The sequence below is a fragment of the Pavona decussata genome, unplaced genomic scaffold (genome assembly GCF_977016875.1).
Source record: "Pavona decussata unplaced genomic scaffold, jaPavDecu1.1 SCAFFOLD_96, whole genome shotgun sequence".
Lineage (NCBI taxonomy): Eukaryota > Metazoa > Cnidaria > Anthozoa > Scleractinia > Agariciidae > Pavona > Pavona decussata.
Genome location: NW_028145513.1, coordinates 2,379,677 through 2,398,452, shown reverse-complemented (window position 1 = coordinate 2,398,452; position 18,776 = coordinate 2,379,677). Strand labels below are relative to the sequence as shown.

The 18,776-nt window shown below is 39.7% G+C and overlaps 1 protein-coding gene and 2 long non-coding RNA genes across 3 annotated transcripts in view; 2 read left to right on the top strand and 1 right to left on the bottom strand.

The window, feature by feature from the left end:
* Positions 1-18,776, top strand: part of LOC146472919 (NADPH--cytochrome P450 reductase-like) — a 46,464-nt gene that overhangs the window by 6,195 nt on the left and 21,493 nt on the right. The window contains exon 3 of the mRNA XM_085119135.1: positions 7,400-7,528. Coding sequence (XP_084975261.1) covers positions 7,400-7,528 — 129 coding nt within the window. The remainder of the gene's footprint in view (positions 1-7,399; positions 7,529-18,776) is intronic.
* LOC146472920 (uncharacterized) lies at positions 7,537-17,032 on the top strand. Its single transcript, XR_014866507.1, has 2 exons — positions 7,537-10,708; positions 15,745-17,032. It is a non-coding gene; the product is annotated as an uncharacterized LOC146472920 (long non-coding RNA).
* On the bottom strand, positions 8,318-15,750 carry LOC146472921 (uncharacterized). The gene is made up of 2 exons (XR_014866509.1): positions 14,707-15,750; positions 8,318-10,837 (listed from the first exon to the last, which is right to left on the bottom strand). It is a non-coding gene; the product is annotated as an uncharacterized LOC146472921 (long non-coding RNA).

Sequence of the window (18,776 nt, the reverse complement as noted above, 5' to 3'; positions counted from 1 at the left end):
TGTAGGTTCTCCCCTGCCACCATTGTAAGAATCATGTCATTATTTTCTAACTCTTTTCTTAATTTGTTTCTTTATTTTGCTTGTAATTTTTTTTGAACCACTAAATTTGTCCTAGTAGAATTAGAGTTTACCTCTGCAATATGTTCTCACCAAGTGGTAGCAATAGGCCAATTTAATGATGGCGTCGTTTGACTACAGCTACCAGAATTCATTTAGTTTTCCTTTTCAAAGTTCATTTTTTTTTTTAAATCCGAGTGGAGGGCAAAGAACAATTTATAGCTCTTATTAGCATGGAAAAACAAAAACTGAAGGATTCTGGTAGTTGTAGTCAAATGATGCCATAGTGAAAGTGTCCTATTCATGCCATTAAACTTGTGTGGTGTATAACAGTTTTGGTGGATATCTGGAATCATACTATTATGTTTGTATCTTTGTTGGCAATAGCCACATGTTCAATCTTTATAACTTTGTTACTGGTAAAGAAAACACCTCATACATGTTAGTTGGATAATTTTCTGCTTGAGAAAGAAAGAAAACCCGTAAAATTTTGTGGACTGCAGTTTTCAAAATTGTGTGGTTCCAAAAAATATCCATACCCCACCCACGGAAGAGATTTTTCATATGGCCCCTCCTCCCCCCTGGATTTTCCAAAATCAGCCCACAAAATACGCACCCCCTCCCCTCAGAAAATTCCAATTTTTGCGAACATCCCCTGGAAATGTTTCTATTTCTAGTAAAAGCAAGAAATAAGCTTATTTATTGTTCAAGAGGCCGAATTTTGATGCTTACGTGTGTTTTCTAGTAAATAAGCGTATACTGTGACCAACATATGAGCAGAAGTCGCGTGGTAACGTACTCATCAAAAATGCATATCTTCATTACAACCAATTCCGCTTCATTATCCGGACAAAACAGCAACACTTCAATGTAAACGAACAGATATCAAAATGCAAGTTCACATTCAAGGGCGCTGGGGAGAGAAGCGCTTTCCACGGCACCAGTAAAAACTAAACAATCAAAACAGTAGCAAATTTCCGCGCCAAATATTTATGTATATGGTGTCTCAGATTACATGGAAAATCTAATCTTTCTTAGCCTTTAACAAAGATTCCGCTGTTTTTTAAAGTTTTCCAGTGAGATAAGGTTCTCCAAGCCGTTCTTGTATAGTAACTGTTATTTTTGTGTCACGAAATGAAACTTTCGATCTTTGATCTTGTCGGAGTTGCGTACAGTTTAATTCAATCTTTTCCTGCGACAATATTTAGCATCGTCTGACTTTCAAAATTTGACATGTTGCCGATTTCGGAACTTGCACAAGTTTTCTTTTATTTACATTTATGACTGTTTGGCTATGGTAAACTGCCTACTCTGGAGACCTGGCAGAGCTAGAAAATCTTTATACTAGATTTTTTTCATTCAAAGTTTAGCCGAAAATAACCTTGCAAGCAGCACACCTGCGTTCGAAAGCATTTCAGCGCACACGCTGGAATGTTCTGTAAACCAAAATTAGATTTTACGGACAGTTCAGTAAAATATTGTTAATGGAACGTGACTCGCGTGCGTTACTCATTCTCAGTGAGCCATTCATGGCGGGTTGTTTTCAATGGAGCTACTGTGTAGTCATGCTTCCAAGGTCAGCAAAATCAATAGTTTCGTTGTAGCTTAGCTCACAACATTATGGCTTTGTTGTCCTTAGCTTATTGTAACATTTATTTGCATTGGCCGAAAGTATTAAGGCCTCATTCATAACTTGTTAAGTACACGTGTAAAGCCAAGCTGCTGTATAGTACAGCTTAAACTACTGGCTAAGTAAGCAGACACTGTCTAGCTATAAAAGCCCAAGCAAACTGTTGAAGGTTCAATTTGCAGTTCTGTTGTGCAGTGTACTCACTATTTGCTGTCAATTTGTCAAACGTTTTTTCCCTCCCACCCTCCCATTTGCGGATGGGTTTTTGCGTTCCTTGCTTTAATAAACTAGGGTCACTCCCGCGTGGTGCGGTTAAGTCTGCGCAGCGACATCCCCCAAGCTTGTTCGCGTCTTTGCTTTTGTTTATCGCCTGCTAACCAATACTCTTGTCCGATCCAGCACGTGCTGTCTACCATTCAGCTCGTAGTGCTGGGGAGATAAGTGAGGTTGTTTTTGTCACGCAAACCGGAAGTCGCATTGACTAACCTACCGCAAGGCAGTGTTCCCCTCAATAACGCCATCTTGAGTCGTTATCTTTGTTTGTTAAGTATTTCGTGCATACCTTTAGTGCATATCGCTGTTGTGCTACGTTCCTCGGGAACAGTGACATTAATTGTGTGAATAATGTTCGTGCTACGCAGTTGCCTGTAAATTACTTGGGATGCCTTTTGTAATATGCAAATGTAATGATTTAATCATTAACACAACGTGATTTGCCATGGGTATCGAAGAAATTTTTCCCCTTCAGTTATGCGAAAATATGTTTAATGTTTTGAGTTAAAATTTGTGAAGCAAGAAGACATCGTTTATTCACCTGATTTATATCGCACGCGGCTTGTTAATTTTGACAAATAATATTTGCCTCCTGAACTATAATTATTAATTGTCTTACCGTGTTTTTACTTAGTTCTCGAAGAATTATTTTTATCGGAATTAGAGAACTGTTTTCTGTCGATTCCAAATTACTACAGTCACTGTAGTTCAATGTTGATCATGATCATGCAATAATTCAGTTCAAACAACATTTTTCACGCTGGCAAATGGCAACGAAAAAATGCGATGTAAATGTCTGCCAGCAAGGACGATATAGTTCGAAGTGACAGAAGTACCTAGTTAAATATGTGTGGCAGATCAAGCGAGTGTAATTTACAGGATTTATTCGTCTTATTTTCACAACATGGGCTTCGCGTACCAGCCGCTGTTCGGGAAAATGACCAGACTCGAGCGGCGACAGAAATCAAGCCAAACCACAGCAAAAATATTTATTTTGTGCTGTGCAAGATTTATTTTTGCATCCGTGGCTCGAGAGCAAAATGCAAACAAACGAAAATTGAACATACCAGTCGGTCTGGAAAAAACAAATATATTATTGATACACCCCCCCCTCCCCTCAAGAATTTCGTAGACCCTTGACCCCCCCCCCCCCAGACATTACCAGACAGAGTACCATTATTCATGTCCCTTGTGTCACCCCATATAAGCTTTTATACATGCCGCACCAAGGACTAGAGCGCTTTGTTCTACACCAATTACAATGAAGAGCAATCTTTTTTTTTTGTTGCATTTTGTCAGATTTTACTGCACACAATGCATAGTGTCACAGACCTAGCCTAAACAAGTTCACCTGACTGCTGTGAAAAACTTCACAGTCTGGATTTATTCTCATTCAGGCCAAATTATTTGGCCTGAATTAGATCAAAATGACCTTGGTTGAAAATGAAATAAACATGCAATGACATAAATGACATGTTCAGATTATGAGTTTGGCCACAATGATTTACTATGGAGCAAATTTTCATTCATTTCAAAGCACAGAGCACCCAACACCTCCTCCACATATCTACATCACCATTCACATCATGTAACTGCCTGACAGTGCTGTGACCAGCACAATCCCCAGTGGTCCACTTCTCTTGCAAACCACATTTCTTCAAACTGAGTCAGTAAGACACCTGCACATCAAGACATTTAGTATGTGTGATGCAACAGAGTGGTTACAACAATGTTATCAGACTATTGCCTGATCACATCTAAACATACATGTACAGTAAGTCAATAATTTATAACATGTAACTCAATGTTTGGAAGTAATGGCTCCGCTTTGCTGTCTAGTGGCTTGAAGTATTTCATAAATTTAAGCTGTAAAGGACAAATTTTCTATAGCATTAAACTCATTTTGAAAATATTTCCCTTAAAAGTAGCTGGTAATTGAACCTAGTACTAAATGAATTGGACTTCTTGACTGTGAAATTAAGGTTCTTAGTATTCGATGAATTAGTTTGCCACAGAAATTACAAATGTTGCACAATTCGCCTTTTTGGCATTATATTTCATGTGTATTGTCACGTATGCGACTTCTGATGTAAAAAAAACGGTAAAGTTCTGTACAGTCCCGCAAATGATCCCCGGACCGGACCAACTTAAGTACTTGAATGGGAAAGCCTCCTCAGAGAGTACCACACTTTTGCACTGGTGTAGTAAGCTTTCCCTGAAGTAACCCAGCCACTCCCATCCCGAACGCATTCACTTTAGAGAATTCATGAATCATGGTGGGTGGGAGACGTGCCTTCAACGGATGTCCATTACCCGTACTGTACTCTCTGAGGAGGCTTTCCTCATTCGAGTAAGTTGGTCTGTTCCAGTTGACTATTTTTTAGTTGCACTGTCAAAATTTGTTTTGTATTGTTTGCCCTGTTTGAAAAATGACGAATTTAGTACAATTTGTGCACAGTTTTTAGGCGTTGTAATAGTATAAGTAAATTATATACACAGGCATGTATGTTCCAGTTTATAAGTTAGTTGTTCCTTTGCACTGAGCTGCTATATTATAATTTTTAAAGTTGTGAAATTTGCATGCAGATAGTTTAAATATAACGACTGGTATTATTAAGAAAACAAATAAAATGTTTAAAGTTAAAATACACTGTCCAAATTTGAGTTGAGTCCATTCCATTCTATATTTATGGCGATGTAATCGGGGATCATTTGCGGTCCAATCTAGGGATCATTTCCGGTGCAAGCTGGGATCATTTGAGGGCCTGTACAGTTCAGATGTCATTCTCACACATTCTCACTACAAACTACAAGTCACTAGTACAAGTTCCCATAATATATATTTTTTCCATTAATTTCCACAAATGTGGCAGAACTTTAGCATTTTGCAGGAACATGGAGTTTCAGTAAGTGAATACATGCATTTAAAAACTTCGCTAGTGGAAGTCGCCCCTGTAGTTGAAAGAATGGTTTTGGCAGTGGATCCAATCTTAAAAAAAGATCAAACCAATGATGCGCCAGACAATTAATTTATGATATGCTAATTCCCAATCCATAATTTTATTCCCTGAAGACTGTGAACAACTTCAACTAGTTGCCACTGTTTGGGTTGTACAATGTAATTTTAAACCATTTAATTTACCACTTCACTGATTAAGACAAGCAGGGACTGGTCACTTACAATACACATTTTAAAAAAAATGTGACAGGCCAAACATGACTCTGGCTGGTCGATAAATGTACCTTTTACATCAGGATAGTGCTCTCCTGAGTACGTTTCTGAGAGATTTTTCCCTTTTTGATCAAAATATGGTCAGAGTGCTCTGCTTAATAGTGTTGACCTTTTGATCTTTTGATCTACTCAAATTTGAATAGGGGTATCGAATGGTCCCTAAAAAATTTTTTAGTGCTCACAAAATTTGGCCTTTGCTTGATTTGCTTGCAATAATTAAACGAGTGCTCACTTGCTCATGCTTGCAAAATTTTTGCAACTGCTCGCATGCTTGAAATTTTGTAAATTGTGCTTTGTAGGTTTTTTGGTACAGAAATAAATTATTATCTCTGCACTGTAGTGAACTCCAATGAATCTGTCTGTTAAGTTCAGTTGAAAACACATGACAACAACATAACATAATGCAATCCATTAAACATGCCATAACCAGGATCGCAATCTAAGATGTAAAAGAGTTGCGTATTGTGGAGGTGTCACTCAGACTACTGGGCGCATTCTAATAAATTAAAATAATTTCTAAGCTTTGCTGCTGGCTGAAAATTTATGAAGTGCTTGCTTAGACTCGGGTCTTGACAATCTGTGAGCGAGCGAGCCATGCGAGGCAGACATGCGAGGCACTCAGGTTAGCCTAAAAAAACACTCCGGTTAGCCTAAAAAGCACTCCGGTTAGCCTAAATAGCTCTCAGGTTAGCTTAAATAGCTCCCCGGTTAGCTCAACGGTTAGCATTTATGTTGGGGGTTGTTCATGCCTTGCATGCCTCACATGATTTGTTCATGCCTCGCACCTCTGCCTCGCACATTGGCCACACGCTTGCTTCTCACCGGTTGTATTTTCTAAAGTTCTTGCTGCTCCCAAGACAAATTGGATCACTACTGGTGCTCACAAAAGAATACCGCAATGCTTGCATGCTCACGAATACTTGCAAAGGCCATTCGATACCCCTCTCAATGGGGGTTTTGATATCATTTGGAGCCGTTTGGATAAGTTTCTTTATGCCATTGTGTATGCTAGTTTTGTGGCATTTGTTTGTTTAGGTGTATCTGCTCAGATTAACTGCAAGATTTCTTGTTATCTTTAAAGACGTACGTGTATGTAGGATCCGTAGATGGATCTTCACTTGTGATTTTATGTTTATGCTATCTATCTGCAGTAAGATTGCAAGATGTTTGTTTACATGTACATGTAATATATACATATATATATACAGTACATGAAGATCCACGTCTTTACAAAGATGCTCATTGTTGTCTCTTAGTTTCAAGAGCTTTCATGGCTTCTTGCAGTTGTTTTGAGCTCCCTTTCTTTGTTTCCTCAAAGGTATTGCATTCTTAGAGTGCTGACATTTACCTGCACTGTTTTGTGGCTCAGCTTGCATCCAGCAGCTATTAAGAGCTACATGTAAGACAGTCAACAACTGTCTTATGAGGCTGAATTCTTTATATAACTGTTCTTCGTACACACAAACAAGCCCTTCACAATGACATGCTTTTATCCACTTTTACCTTCTCTCATTTTGGCTAACTACGGCAGGAAAATGGAAGAACTCTTACTACTGGATTGCTTGGGTTTCTTTCCCAGGATTTAGGGTATCGATGTGGAAGGATTTTTCCATGTAACATAAGCACACCTTTTAGTTGTGACCATTCTGTTCATACATGTTTGAATCGAATGTCTTGACTTTCAAACTTTGTTGACAAACTTTCAAACTTTCAAACTTTGTTGAAATCTGGTGTCGAAAAGGTGAATTAAAAGGTTGATCTGTAGTCACTGTGGTGTGGAGACAGTTTTGACCACTCTAAAGGAAAGCTTTTGAACAATGTATTTGGACTAAACAATGATTTTTTAAGCTGTGTTTGTTTACGTTATAAAATTACATGCATTAGAGCTTTGCTTAAAATTATTCAAATGATATGCTCAGTTAAGATACTGCAAGTGCTACTGCCTGAAAGTAAAACATTTTTATGGAATTAACTTTAAGTCACATTCCAGCATGCCAATGGATTTTTTTAAGGTAAAAAAAAAATTCACATTATTGGACAAGAGTAAGTAATCAGGTTGAAGTACAGTGTAACGAACCACCAGCAAGAACAGCAAATGTGAAGATATGAATACTCGAAGGATGCAGTTGTTATGTAGTTCCCAGTATTTCTTAGTTTTTTTTTTAAGGCTCTTCAAATTGATTGCAGATTTTGGATTTTTGTTGTAGGGGAAATCAATAGCAATATTTTATGGATCTCAGACTGGTACAGCAGAAGAGTTTGCTGGTCGCTTGGCAAAGGATGCTCAGCGTTATGGATTAAAATCTCTGGTGTTGGATCCAGAAGAGTGTGATATGGTAAGTACCTCAATACAGCAGTAGCATGGGGCAAAATCCGATGGACATTTGTGAAATGAAAACCGGTGGACATACACAATTTAAATTACCATTATTTGCAGCTCAGAAGCCTTCAATTATTAATAGCAATTTAATTGTCACATGAAAATAGTAAGTTTTTGATAAAATATAAAATTAAATATTTTTTATTCTAGGTGTCGCAACTTGGGATACGTTCAGCCATATGTTTGGTAACTAAAATAACCATGAGTCCCAGTATAATACTTTGGGCTAAGAATTACAGTCACTGTGTTCTTTTCTTTTTTTAAAATTTCCATGATAATGGCATTGAAAAATACCTTCAAAGCTTAAAATTGCATGTTAGAAAAACTAAATAAATATTACCGACTTGATTACTATATAAATGAATGGAGATATAGCTACTGTAGTTACTTAACTTGGGACAGTCTTAGGGCCCTAGGAATAAAAGATTGTCTTTGATGTTCAGATCTTAATATATCCGAATATTAAGCCTAATGCTACTCTCAGTGAAAGGGCCTTTGTGTTCGCCGCACCTGAGTTATAGAATGCTCTGTCAAGACTTATCAGGGAATCCACTTCTATTGATACTTTTGAGAGAAAGCTGAAGACTCACCTTTTTGAAAGGGCATTTTTAGCTTACTATAGACTTATTCTTAATTTTAGCCACAAGTTTCTTTTTTTTTAAATTTTTATTTTTTTTTTATTGTTGTTATTATTAGGATGGTGCATTTGAATATATTTATATAGATATTTGTGCCTTATTTGTCCCCCCCCCCCCCCCCGCAAAATTCGCACAGCACTAGAGCTTTTTCTGTCCTGCTCTTTAATTGGTTGAACGTTTGTCCCATCAGAAAGTCGTTTATATTGCAATGATGACAAAAGCGTATTTTCTTTGGTTGGCAGATTGGGTAAAGCAGGTATGCAAATGCAGCCATGACACAATATTTCTCAAATTTATGGAACGTTTGAGTTTTTTTTTTTTTTCACATTGTTTTATTATTTATTTGCACTGTTTATAACACTATATATTATACATACATTTGAGCATACACTGTATTGTATTTACTTCTTACACGATGCTTACTCTACATTAACGTACACTACTTACAATACATATATTACAATACAATATTATTACACTAGTCAAATTAAATTACAGTTGATTTGTTTACAATGACATTATTGTTTGTTTGTTAATTACTCTAGTCACTTATAAGAATTTTGTTTGTTACTATATGGGGTGTTAATTTTCTAGAATTTAATAGAATATTAAATAAATAGGTAGCGAAAGCAAACAAATCAAAATACAAAAGCTTAAAAGAAAGAAAAAAAAAACAATACAATTTTACAAAGACAGAAAAAATTTCCTTTTGTTTCTGAATTCTTTCTCCTTTGAGTTGAAATACTAGCCTATTATACAAATAAGGCGCCAAGTCGCAGTCGCTTTTTTTCCGGGAGATTTAGTCACCCGTACGGGAGACCGGGGGATTTGTTCCTTATCCGGGAGAGTTGGCATGAGTGCATTCTTGGTCACGAATAGAGTCCCTTCTTTGAGCTAGTGGTTCAAGCTAGGGTATCCGTTGGTAGACCAATAATTCTCAGGTAGCAGTGCTGCACTCTCTGCAGCTCAGCAGTGAGATAATTATGTATTGTGTTATTTACAATAATTATTTGACTGTATACTTACTTATAAAGTATTAATTTTTTTGTAGTTTGTTTTATTATTTCACATTACCTTTATTTATAAAGTGATTCACCCAGGCATGCATTTTAAAGTTTATTACACTGTGTAATGCTGACTACATCTGCAGAACTAGAATATCATCATCTCACAATTTGCTTGGATCAGAAATTAAATAATTTTTGTAAATAATTTATTGCTGTCACCTGGAGGATGAGCATATTGACATGAGATATCACTTTGTCGCTCAGTGATTTTGAATAGGCTGGAAGAAAACCGTTGTCGATATAAATTATGCCTTGTAATAATTGTCAAACCACTGCGTCATTCCACAAAGGATCTCGTAGCCTTTCATGTAATGTCTAAAAGAAGCAACCAAAAAGCAAAATCCTCAAATTCATCTTTGCAGTCTCAACCTTCACGCAAACGAAATCCTCTGCATAGCAACAAAATGGGAAACAGTGAGCAGCAGGAAACACCTGAGCCTACCTCTCTTGAACAAATACTTTTATTGACAAACTCACCTACAGTATATGGACTACTGGATGGAGGAACACTTTGGGTCTTTGCAATCCAAAATTTCTCGTTTAAGATGCAAATTCAGTAAGAAATTGGAGTTGGTTTTCACCTTGAAAGATTGAAAAGAAAGATTTTCATACTGGTGGCAAAGTACAGTATGCTACCTCAGATGAGTCACAGGAATCAGGGAAGTTGTTAAATGAACAATCATCGCATAATCAAGACATCACTACCCTTGTCCCAAAGAAATGCAAGACTTGAACGTTATAACATTCATTCTTCAGTCACTCATGCAGGGTTTGGAACTTACTACTATCTACCATCAGAGGCAGTTCCCTTCCACTGTAAACCTTCAGAAACAAACTCTTTGAAAGTTACTACACTGTATGTGATTATCCTTTACAACCTATACAAGCCTGATAATCCTCTCCCATGGAGGGTTCGAAATTTACTTTTATGTCCAGTTGCCCCTGGGGCAACCAAAAGACTTGGTTTGGTTGCCCATAGAATATTTTGGTTGTCCAAGCTCTTGCCAAAGTTCAAGCCATGAATTTAATAGTTATACAGGTATAGCTAAACAGTATTTTTTTATTTATTAATTTTAATAAAATAAAATAAATTTACAGTGAACTGTATTCAAGTAAAGAGTGTCAGTCCATCAGTCATGCAAGGCTTAGTATTATAAAATTCAACACGCACTACATTATAGTAACAGGAAAAAACTTAGAAGTTGGAACCTCACAAATGAACACTTTTTACAAAAGCTTGCCAGGAAACTTAATTCAAATGCCTTTAAAGTCTTGCAGTTTACTGTTTTTCCTCAGAGCTGTCACCAGTATCCAGATCATCTTCACATCTTGCCTGTCTTGGGGTCTTCTAGCTCTTCTTCCACCTTTCCACCACAGTGTTATAGCTTCCATTGGTTCAAATTCATTGCATGTAGGACCCAACAGAGAAATGTGCAGCAGTTCATTTAAGGTGGGGTTCGTTAGCCTTGCTCGCCAATCTTGTTTTACCCTGTTCATAAGAGAAAAGCCTCTCTCAACTTCACTAGTGTGGATTGGAATCAGCAACACAACCATAAGCACCTGTGTCACGTTAGGATGTTATGCGTGACGCGTGACATGCATGCTCATTAGAACTTTATACATTGAACTTTGGAATAGTTCGCTCGCTCGTGGCTTTTCGACTCGAGTCTTATGACATGGTGTCAGAAGTGGGAAACATGGATAGTTTTCACAAGCCTAGCGCTTTGAGTTTCGACGGAAACACATCAGAAAATTGGCGGAGATTTAAACAACAGTTTGATATCTACATAACTGCTTCGGCAAGCGAAAAGAAAGGCGATGAGGTCAAGATTGCTATATTGTTAAACTTTGCAGGAGAAGACGCCATTGAGGTCTTCAACACATTTCAGTTTGCCGAAGGCGACGCGAACAAGCTGGACTTGTGGTTCTTCTCACCTGTGGGGATGTTGCCCTGCTTTCGGCAAAATATGTGATTACTGCAAGAAGAAGGATCATTTTGCGAATGTTTGCCGAAAGAGACTGTGGGATTTTGGCGGGAAAACAGTGCACGCCGTCGCTGAATCGGAGGGCAGTGATAACGAAGCCGATTTACTGACCTTCACAGTGGAGTCCAATGATGAATGCCCTTCTCAAGATGAGTGGCACGTCTCACTCAAGATCGCTGATACAAATGTGAGTTTCAAAATAGATTCGGGGGCTGATTGTAATGTCATTTCCAAGTCGCTGCTCGATCGACTTCCAGTGGATCCCAAACAGTCCCACCATTGCAAAGCCAAGCTGAAAGTGTATGACGGACGTCGAATCACACCCAGCGGCAAGGTTAGCCTAACTTGCGAGTACAGAGGAAAATTCACAGTGATGGACTTCATACTTGTTGAGCAAGATCTACCATCCATTCTTGGACTGAAGTCCTGTCTTGATTTAGGCCTGATAAAGAGAATTTACTGCCTTGAAGAAGAGAACCTAGAATCCGAGTATGCAGACGTGTTTGAGGGCCTGGGTGAGATTACAGGCGTCAAGCACAAAATTCAAATTGATCCCAACGCCACCCCTGTTGTGCACCCTCCCCGTCGGGTTCCTGTGGCCCTTCGTGAGCCTCTTAAAGAGGAGCTTCTGAGAATGGAGAAGCTGGGAGTCATTAAGAAATGTACAGAGCCTACCGCCTGGGTACACAGTCTTGTGGTTGCCAAGAAGAAGAATAACAAGCTCAGAGTGTGCATGGATCCTAGCGACCTCAATCGTGCCGTCAGGCGGGAACACTTTCCCATGCAGACCGTGGAAGATGTGATTAGCAGGATGCCCAGTGCAAAAGTGTTCAGTGTCCTTGATGCTAACCATGGCTTTTGGCAGGTTAAACTAGCCAAGGACAGTAGCAAGCTAGCTACCTTTAACACCCCATTTGGCCGGTATAGTTAAACACGTTTGCCCTTTGGGATAGCATCGGCCCCAGAGGTGTTCCAGAATGTTTTGTCCCATTTGTTTCAGGACATTGACGGTGTTGAGGTAATTGTGGATGATTTTGTTGTGTGGGGGGAAGATGTGGAGCAGCATGATGAGAGGCTTAGACAGGTGTTGGACCGCTGTCGTGAGCGTAACCTCAAGCTTAACAGGGAGAAATGCCATTTTCGAGTATCCGAAGTTCATTATGTGGGCCATGTGTTGAGTGCAGATGGTGTCAAACCAGATCCTAAGAAAGTTGAAGCAATCCTTGCTATGCCAACCCCAGCCAATCGAGAAGGCTTACAGAGGTTCCCTGGTGTGGTCACCTATTTATCTAAGTTCATCCCAAACATGTCTCAGAAGAGCGCTCCACTCCGCCAGCTACTCCAGAAAGATGTTGAATGGTCCTGGGGACAAGTAGAAGATGACGCATTTACAAGCCTGAAAACTGCAATCTGGTCAGCCCCAGTCCTCAAGTTCTTTGACCCGAAAGAACCAGTGACCCTGTCTGTTGATGCAAGCTCAAAAGGTGTTGGTGCAGTCCTTCTGCAAAATGACCGCCCAGTTGCTTACGCATCCAAAGCCCTGACTCCAAGCCAGGAAAATTATGCGCGGATGGAAAAAGAAATGCTGGCCATTGTCTTTGGCTGTGAACGCTTTCATGATTATTTGTATGGGCAACGAGAGATTACAGTTGAAAGTGATCACAAACCGTTGGAAGCAATCCTGAAGAAGCCCATTCATCAAGCACCCCTCCGTCTTCAAAGGATGATTCTCAGGATCAAGCCTTATGCAGTTAATGTTAAGTACCTACCTGGCGGCCAACTGATTTTAGCTGACACGCCCTCCAGAGCATACTTACCCAGCAAAGCTACAGACCAACCTGATGAGTTTGAAATTCATGTCCTGGACTCTGGACAGATGTCTGAGATGATGTTTTACAAGTTGAGGGACGAGACTAAGAGTGACCCTGAACTTCAACAGTTGCAGAAAGTTGTCATGAGTGGCTGGCCACAGACCAAGGTAGAGACACCAGTTGAGACAAGACCTTACTGGAACTACAGAAATGAAATAAGCTGCTATGAGGGTTTAATGTTCAAGGGTGATCGCATAATTGTTCCCCACAGCCTGCGACCCGAAATCCTACAACGCATACATGCCACTCACTTGGGAATAGAGAAGTGCAAAGCATGAGCCAGAGGAGCAGTGTTTTGGCCAGGTATCAATAGTACAATTATTGACGAGTTGGTATCCAAGTGCAGTACCTGTCAGCAACACCAGCGAAGCAACCAGAGAGAGCCTATGATTCCTCAAGAGGTCCCTGAGAGACCCTGGGCGACAGTTGCAGCAGACATTTTCTACTATAACGGGAGAGACTACCTGCTTGTAGTTGACTATTTCTCAAAGTATCCTGAAGTAGCTCGCCTTTCCAGTAAGAATAGTGAAGCAGTTATCCTGGCAATGAAAGATATGTTTTTGCGCGTCATGGAATCCCTGAGAGGCTAATCGCAGACAACATGCCTTTCAACAGTGCGAATTTTAAGGACTTTGCCAGCAAGTGGGAGAATTGGTAACCTCAAGTCCACACTACCCAAAGTCTAATGGTCTCATGGAAAGAAACGTGCAGGCTGTTAAGCAGTTACTAAGGAAAGCTGATGAGTCCAAACAGGATGCATTCCTTGCGTTATTAGAGTTCCGTAATTCCCCTATCAGCGGAATGGATGAATCCCCAGCAGAACTACTTATGAGTAGAAAGCTTAGAACACGACTGCCAACTTCTAAGAGCCTCCTTGAACCGCAGCCTAGGTCTACTTCTCAGATTCATCACAATCTGCTGACACGTCAACAACGTCAGAAAGCGTTCTATGACCGTGGCACTCGGCCACTTTCCAAACTACACGAAGGCGAACCTGTGCGAATGAAGCGGGGACGGGATTGGACACCTGCGGTGGTCGTCCAACAACACCAGACTCCTCGTTCGTACATTGTGGTGACCCCAGATGGAACGCAGATGCATCGAAACTGCTTCCATCTTCAGCCGAGCAAGGAAGAGGCATCGCCAGCCCCAAGCCCAGCATGGGAAGCAGTAGCCAGTGATGAGTCAAATCCTTGTATGCAACCAAACACTGATGCTGGTATTGAAACGCCAGAGATGGAATCACAGCCTGATATCCCGCAAACGAATCAACCCGTCCGAAGACCACCACAGCGTCTTATTGAAACTGTATAGTGATACCGTCAAACTGACTACAAGTTTAAACTAAAAGAACCTTTGGGTGATTTTGTAGTTACACACCCAAAACCTTTGGACTGTTTGAACCTTGTTTAATTGTTAGAACCTTGTTTATTTTTGAACTGTCTTAGAAGAGGAGATGTCACGTTAGGATGTTATGGGTGACGCGTGACACGCATGCTCATTAGAACTTTATACGTTGAACTTTGGAATAGCTCGCTCGCTCGTGGCTTTTCGACTCGAGTCTTATGACAACCTGGATTATATTCTTGAATCTATCCTCATTTTGTCTGATAACCCTTTGCCATAGGTCTAGGTAAGAAGTTGCTGGTTCAACTGCAACCAAACCGCAAACATATATTTTCAATTCAACCCACTCCAAAGGAACAGAATCTATGTCACAATCATTCCTTATCAACAGTTCTTCAAAATGATCCACTACTGATGAGAGCTGTTCATTGCCATAGACCTGTACCGTGTAGTTCCTCTAATCCTGAAGGGCCAGTTTTTGAAATTAAAAATGGACACATTCTTGAATATGTCCTCATTTTCAAATGAAGAAAACCTGCGCTCAAGATGAGCAACAACTGCATCGAGTACGGCCTGCTTGTTATGGCTGACATTGTGTATTGCACCGTCTCTGTCACCTCAAAGTTCTTGTCCCTTATAAACATTTCCATCTCCAACTTTCCTCTGAAATGCAGCTTCATCACTACCTGGTGTTGTACCTAGTGCGCAAACACCATACAAAGTTGTTGCAACACACCAACACACGTGGTCACATTCTCCACTGAAGTGTCATTAGCCTGGAACTTGAGAGACATTCTTGCTAGATTCTGGCAAAGGTCCAGAGAGAAATGAAAAAAGTAAACAAATTCAAATGACCTGAGGAGCGTCCCAAAGCCTGTAGCTTTTGCTTTGGCATCAGCTGATTGTCCATTAACTGAGACAGAGCCTAGATGAGCAAGAAGACAAGGTCAATCCTGCTAGATTGCTTTTGCTGCTTGCTCATGACCACCGCGCTCCCTTAACATTGGCTGGTTTCAGGACTTTGATATTCAAAGTAGTTCCAATTTCCTTTAAGTTGTGCCAGTTGAGGGGTGAATTACTATTAATAAAACTTGTAAATAGATAACAGGAAGTCTTCCACCTTAGCCAGGTAGGCAACTTGCTTGATACTGTCCTTTATACCAAGTTCTAATCGATGTGCAACGCAATGTACAGAAATCAAGTATGGTACACACATCAGCGTTAATTCTTGTAACTACACCATTTCTTTTCCCAATCACGACAGAAGCACCATCTGTGCTCATCCCAACAGTCTTGTTACGCCATTCATTTGGTTGCATGTCTGTCTCATCTAAAAAAGCCTTATCAATAGCTGCAATAATGCCTACTGCATCTGCATCTGAATAGACAAGAACATTGTTACAGATCTACCATGTTCAAGATATCTTTCATAAACCAGTTCCTAGTCAGTAACAGAGACATCAGTTGATGAATCATTCAGAACAAAGAACATTTTGGCCTGCTGAAGCTTATTAGCAAATCTTTCTTCACAGTTTCAGGAATATAATGTGTAAATGTTGCTGCCTGTTTATCATTCCTGTAACATTTACTCTTACCAGTTGTGACACCATTTCTTTTCTGGAGGCTGCATAGTGCAACGAAATCCCTAAAAGGTTGTTCTTTTGCAGAAGAGAAAAGCCTTCTAACGGTAGCGTACATGATACTCAAGAATTTCTTCTGGATTTTTTAATTTCCGCTAACTTTTAAGTATCGTTAACTCTTTAAAGACAACAAGGTGTTATATTTATTCAACTTTATCAAGTGTTTATTAGGTTCTAGTGCCAGGGCAGATTGGGGTGCCCAAGGGGGCAACCACTCAGCACAATTTGGTTGCCCTATCATAATTTTGGTTGTCCAGGACAACTGGACAACCGTTAATTTCGAACCCTGAAGATACGGTAAGTGTAACATGGCTCATACCGTCGATTGTCAACTGAGTTGTTGTTTTTAACTGTTCTGCATGTTGTTTCTTTTTCTTTTTTTTTTAATGTAAATGTTTTAAGGACGGTGCCTACTATTGTTACTGCGCATACGTTCTGCGCATCGCAAGATACTCGGGTTTCCTATGGGTGGTGCCTACTAATACAGGAATATTTTTGCGCGGTTTAAATCCATACGGAGAAAGCAGAACTTACCAAATGCTTTTGGTATCTCAAAAGAAAATTGGGGGTAACCATGCATTTTTCAGAGATAATTAAGCTTCAATTTAGGAAAAAATCCCATACATTGCTTTATATTTTGGCGTTTTTTAGAGATATTATTGTTTAATTATCTCTGAAAAATGCGTGGTTACCCCCAATTTTCTTTTTGGATTCCAATAGACCTTGCTGAGATCTACTTTTCCCGCATAGTCATAAACCGCACAAAAATACTTCGGTATTAGTAGGCACCGTCCTTAAATAATTTAGTTTTTCTGTCTGATCATATGGGTCCACTATGTTATTGGCTCAGCTGTTGTAATTTATTTTTTCCTGTACCTGTAGGCAAAGCAAAATAAAATAAAATAAAACTGACGGGAACTTTAATATTTGTTTATTTTACTGAGACTTTGCTCCTTTTATGTTTCAAATCCTAATTGGATGCACTGATTTTATGACTGAAATAGATCGGATGCACTGATTTTATGACTGAAATAGACCGGATGCACTGATTTTATGACGACAAATAAAAATGTAGAAATAGGAGAATTAGTGCTTAAGGTAACAGGTTTTTTAACAGGCCATATTACACAATTTGCAAAGATCACTGTGCGGCTACTCATGGTACTTAAGCATAATTTGGGACAACAGGACATGGTTTAGCTTGTTTACATACACTGAATATATCTTATAACTTGTACTTAATACATGATCCCCGATCCTTGATCCCGATCCCCAATCCATGATTGTTTTCCAGGAAACCCCAAGTAAGCCATACAAGAGCAGGGCATTCAAGAGACAAATGCTAACAAAACCAGTCAGTTAATTGCCAAAGTTTAAAGAATCAACTTTAAGTCCAGTCTTTTTGTGAAAATGTTGGAATGGAAAGGTGAAAATGTTACAATTCCCTGGAAGCCAGTTAGTGGTTTTTGAAATGAAATCTTTTGTTTAAGACAAGACCACAAGTAACTGACGTACAACAGAAGGTGCTTCCTCCTCTTTTATATGAATCTTTATGTGCAAATATTACACGCACTAGTGTGTAATTTTTTTAACACACATAAATTGCATGCTATATGGTGAGTTTACACGGTGATGTATGTGTCAGTACTTAGTATCATTTAGATCTATCCAATCTGTGATTGACTTTAAGAGAAGAATGAAAACATTACTCTTTAGGCAGGCTTGTTATTAGTTTAATGCGACCTAATCTCAGATTGGGCAATTCCAGAAAATATCCATACCCAACAACGGACGGCTTCCATGTTTTAACCCCCCCCCCCCCCCTTGCCTTCGGAAATTCCAAAATGCGTTACCCCCCCATGCCCTCAGAATTCCATAATCGTGAACCCTCCCTCCCCTTCAGAATTTCCGGTTTTTCTGGGAAGTACATTTTCGACTTAGCAACGCCTATATGAAAAAACGAACATGAATTTATGCCTCCTCAGGGCTGTGATCTGGCGGCGCTAGGCGACAAGCTTTACTCTTCAGCGACAAGAAAAACCTACCGCTAGTGGCCAGGCTGTGAAAACTTCTCTTTAAGTCCGAATTTGGCTATAATAATAAACACCATTTACGGCAGTTTTACTCCTCTTTGTTTTCGTGTGCTGTTTTGACGTTTACAAAGCAGAATAGCTCAAATTCAGACAGTTAAAATCTTTCAACGGTCAAATATACCGTAGCCTGCGTCACAGACGGACTATAACCCCCAGTAATAACCGGTGGTCCGTCTGTGACGCAGGCTAATATACTGTCGAGTCTTGTTGCGTCCTTTTATATGTCATGTAGTGTGCACGAAAAGTGTTCTCAACGCATATGCCTCATGTAGTGTACATGAAGCGTATCATGATCTATCGATGCTTGTCTTCTGCTTCCGCAGTCATACGTTCGAGGATAATTTTATTTGCGAACTACAAAAGTCCACTACAATAGCGCTTTCAAGGAACTCACTCTACACTTTCTACTCCAGAAATCCCACCTGTGGAATTCACCAGTGCCTTCGGATATCCAATCGAAAATACCCCCCATGCCCTCAGAATTCCAAAATTGTGAACCCCCCCTCCCCTTTGGAAATCCTAAAAGCCGTCCGTGGTATGGTATGGATATTTTCTGGAATCGC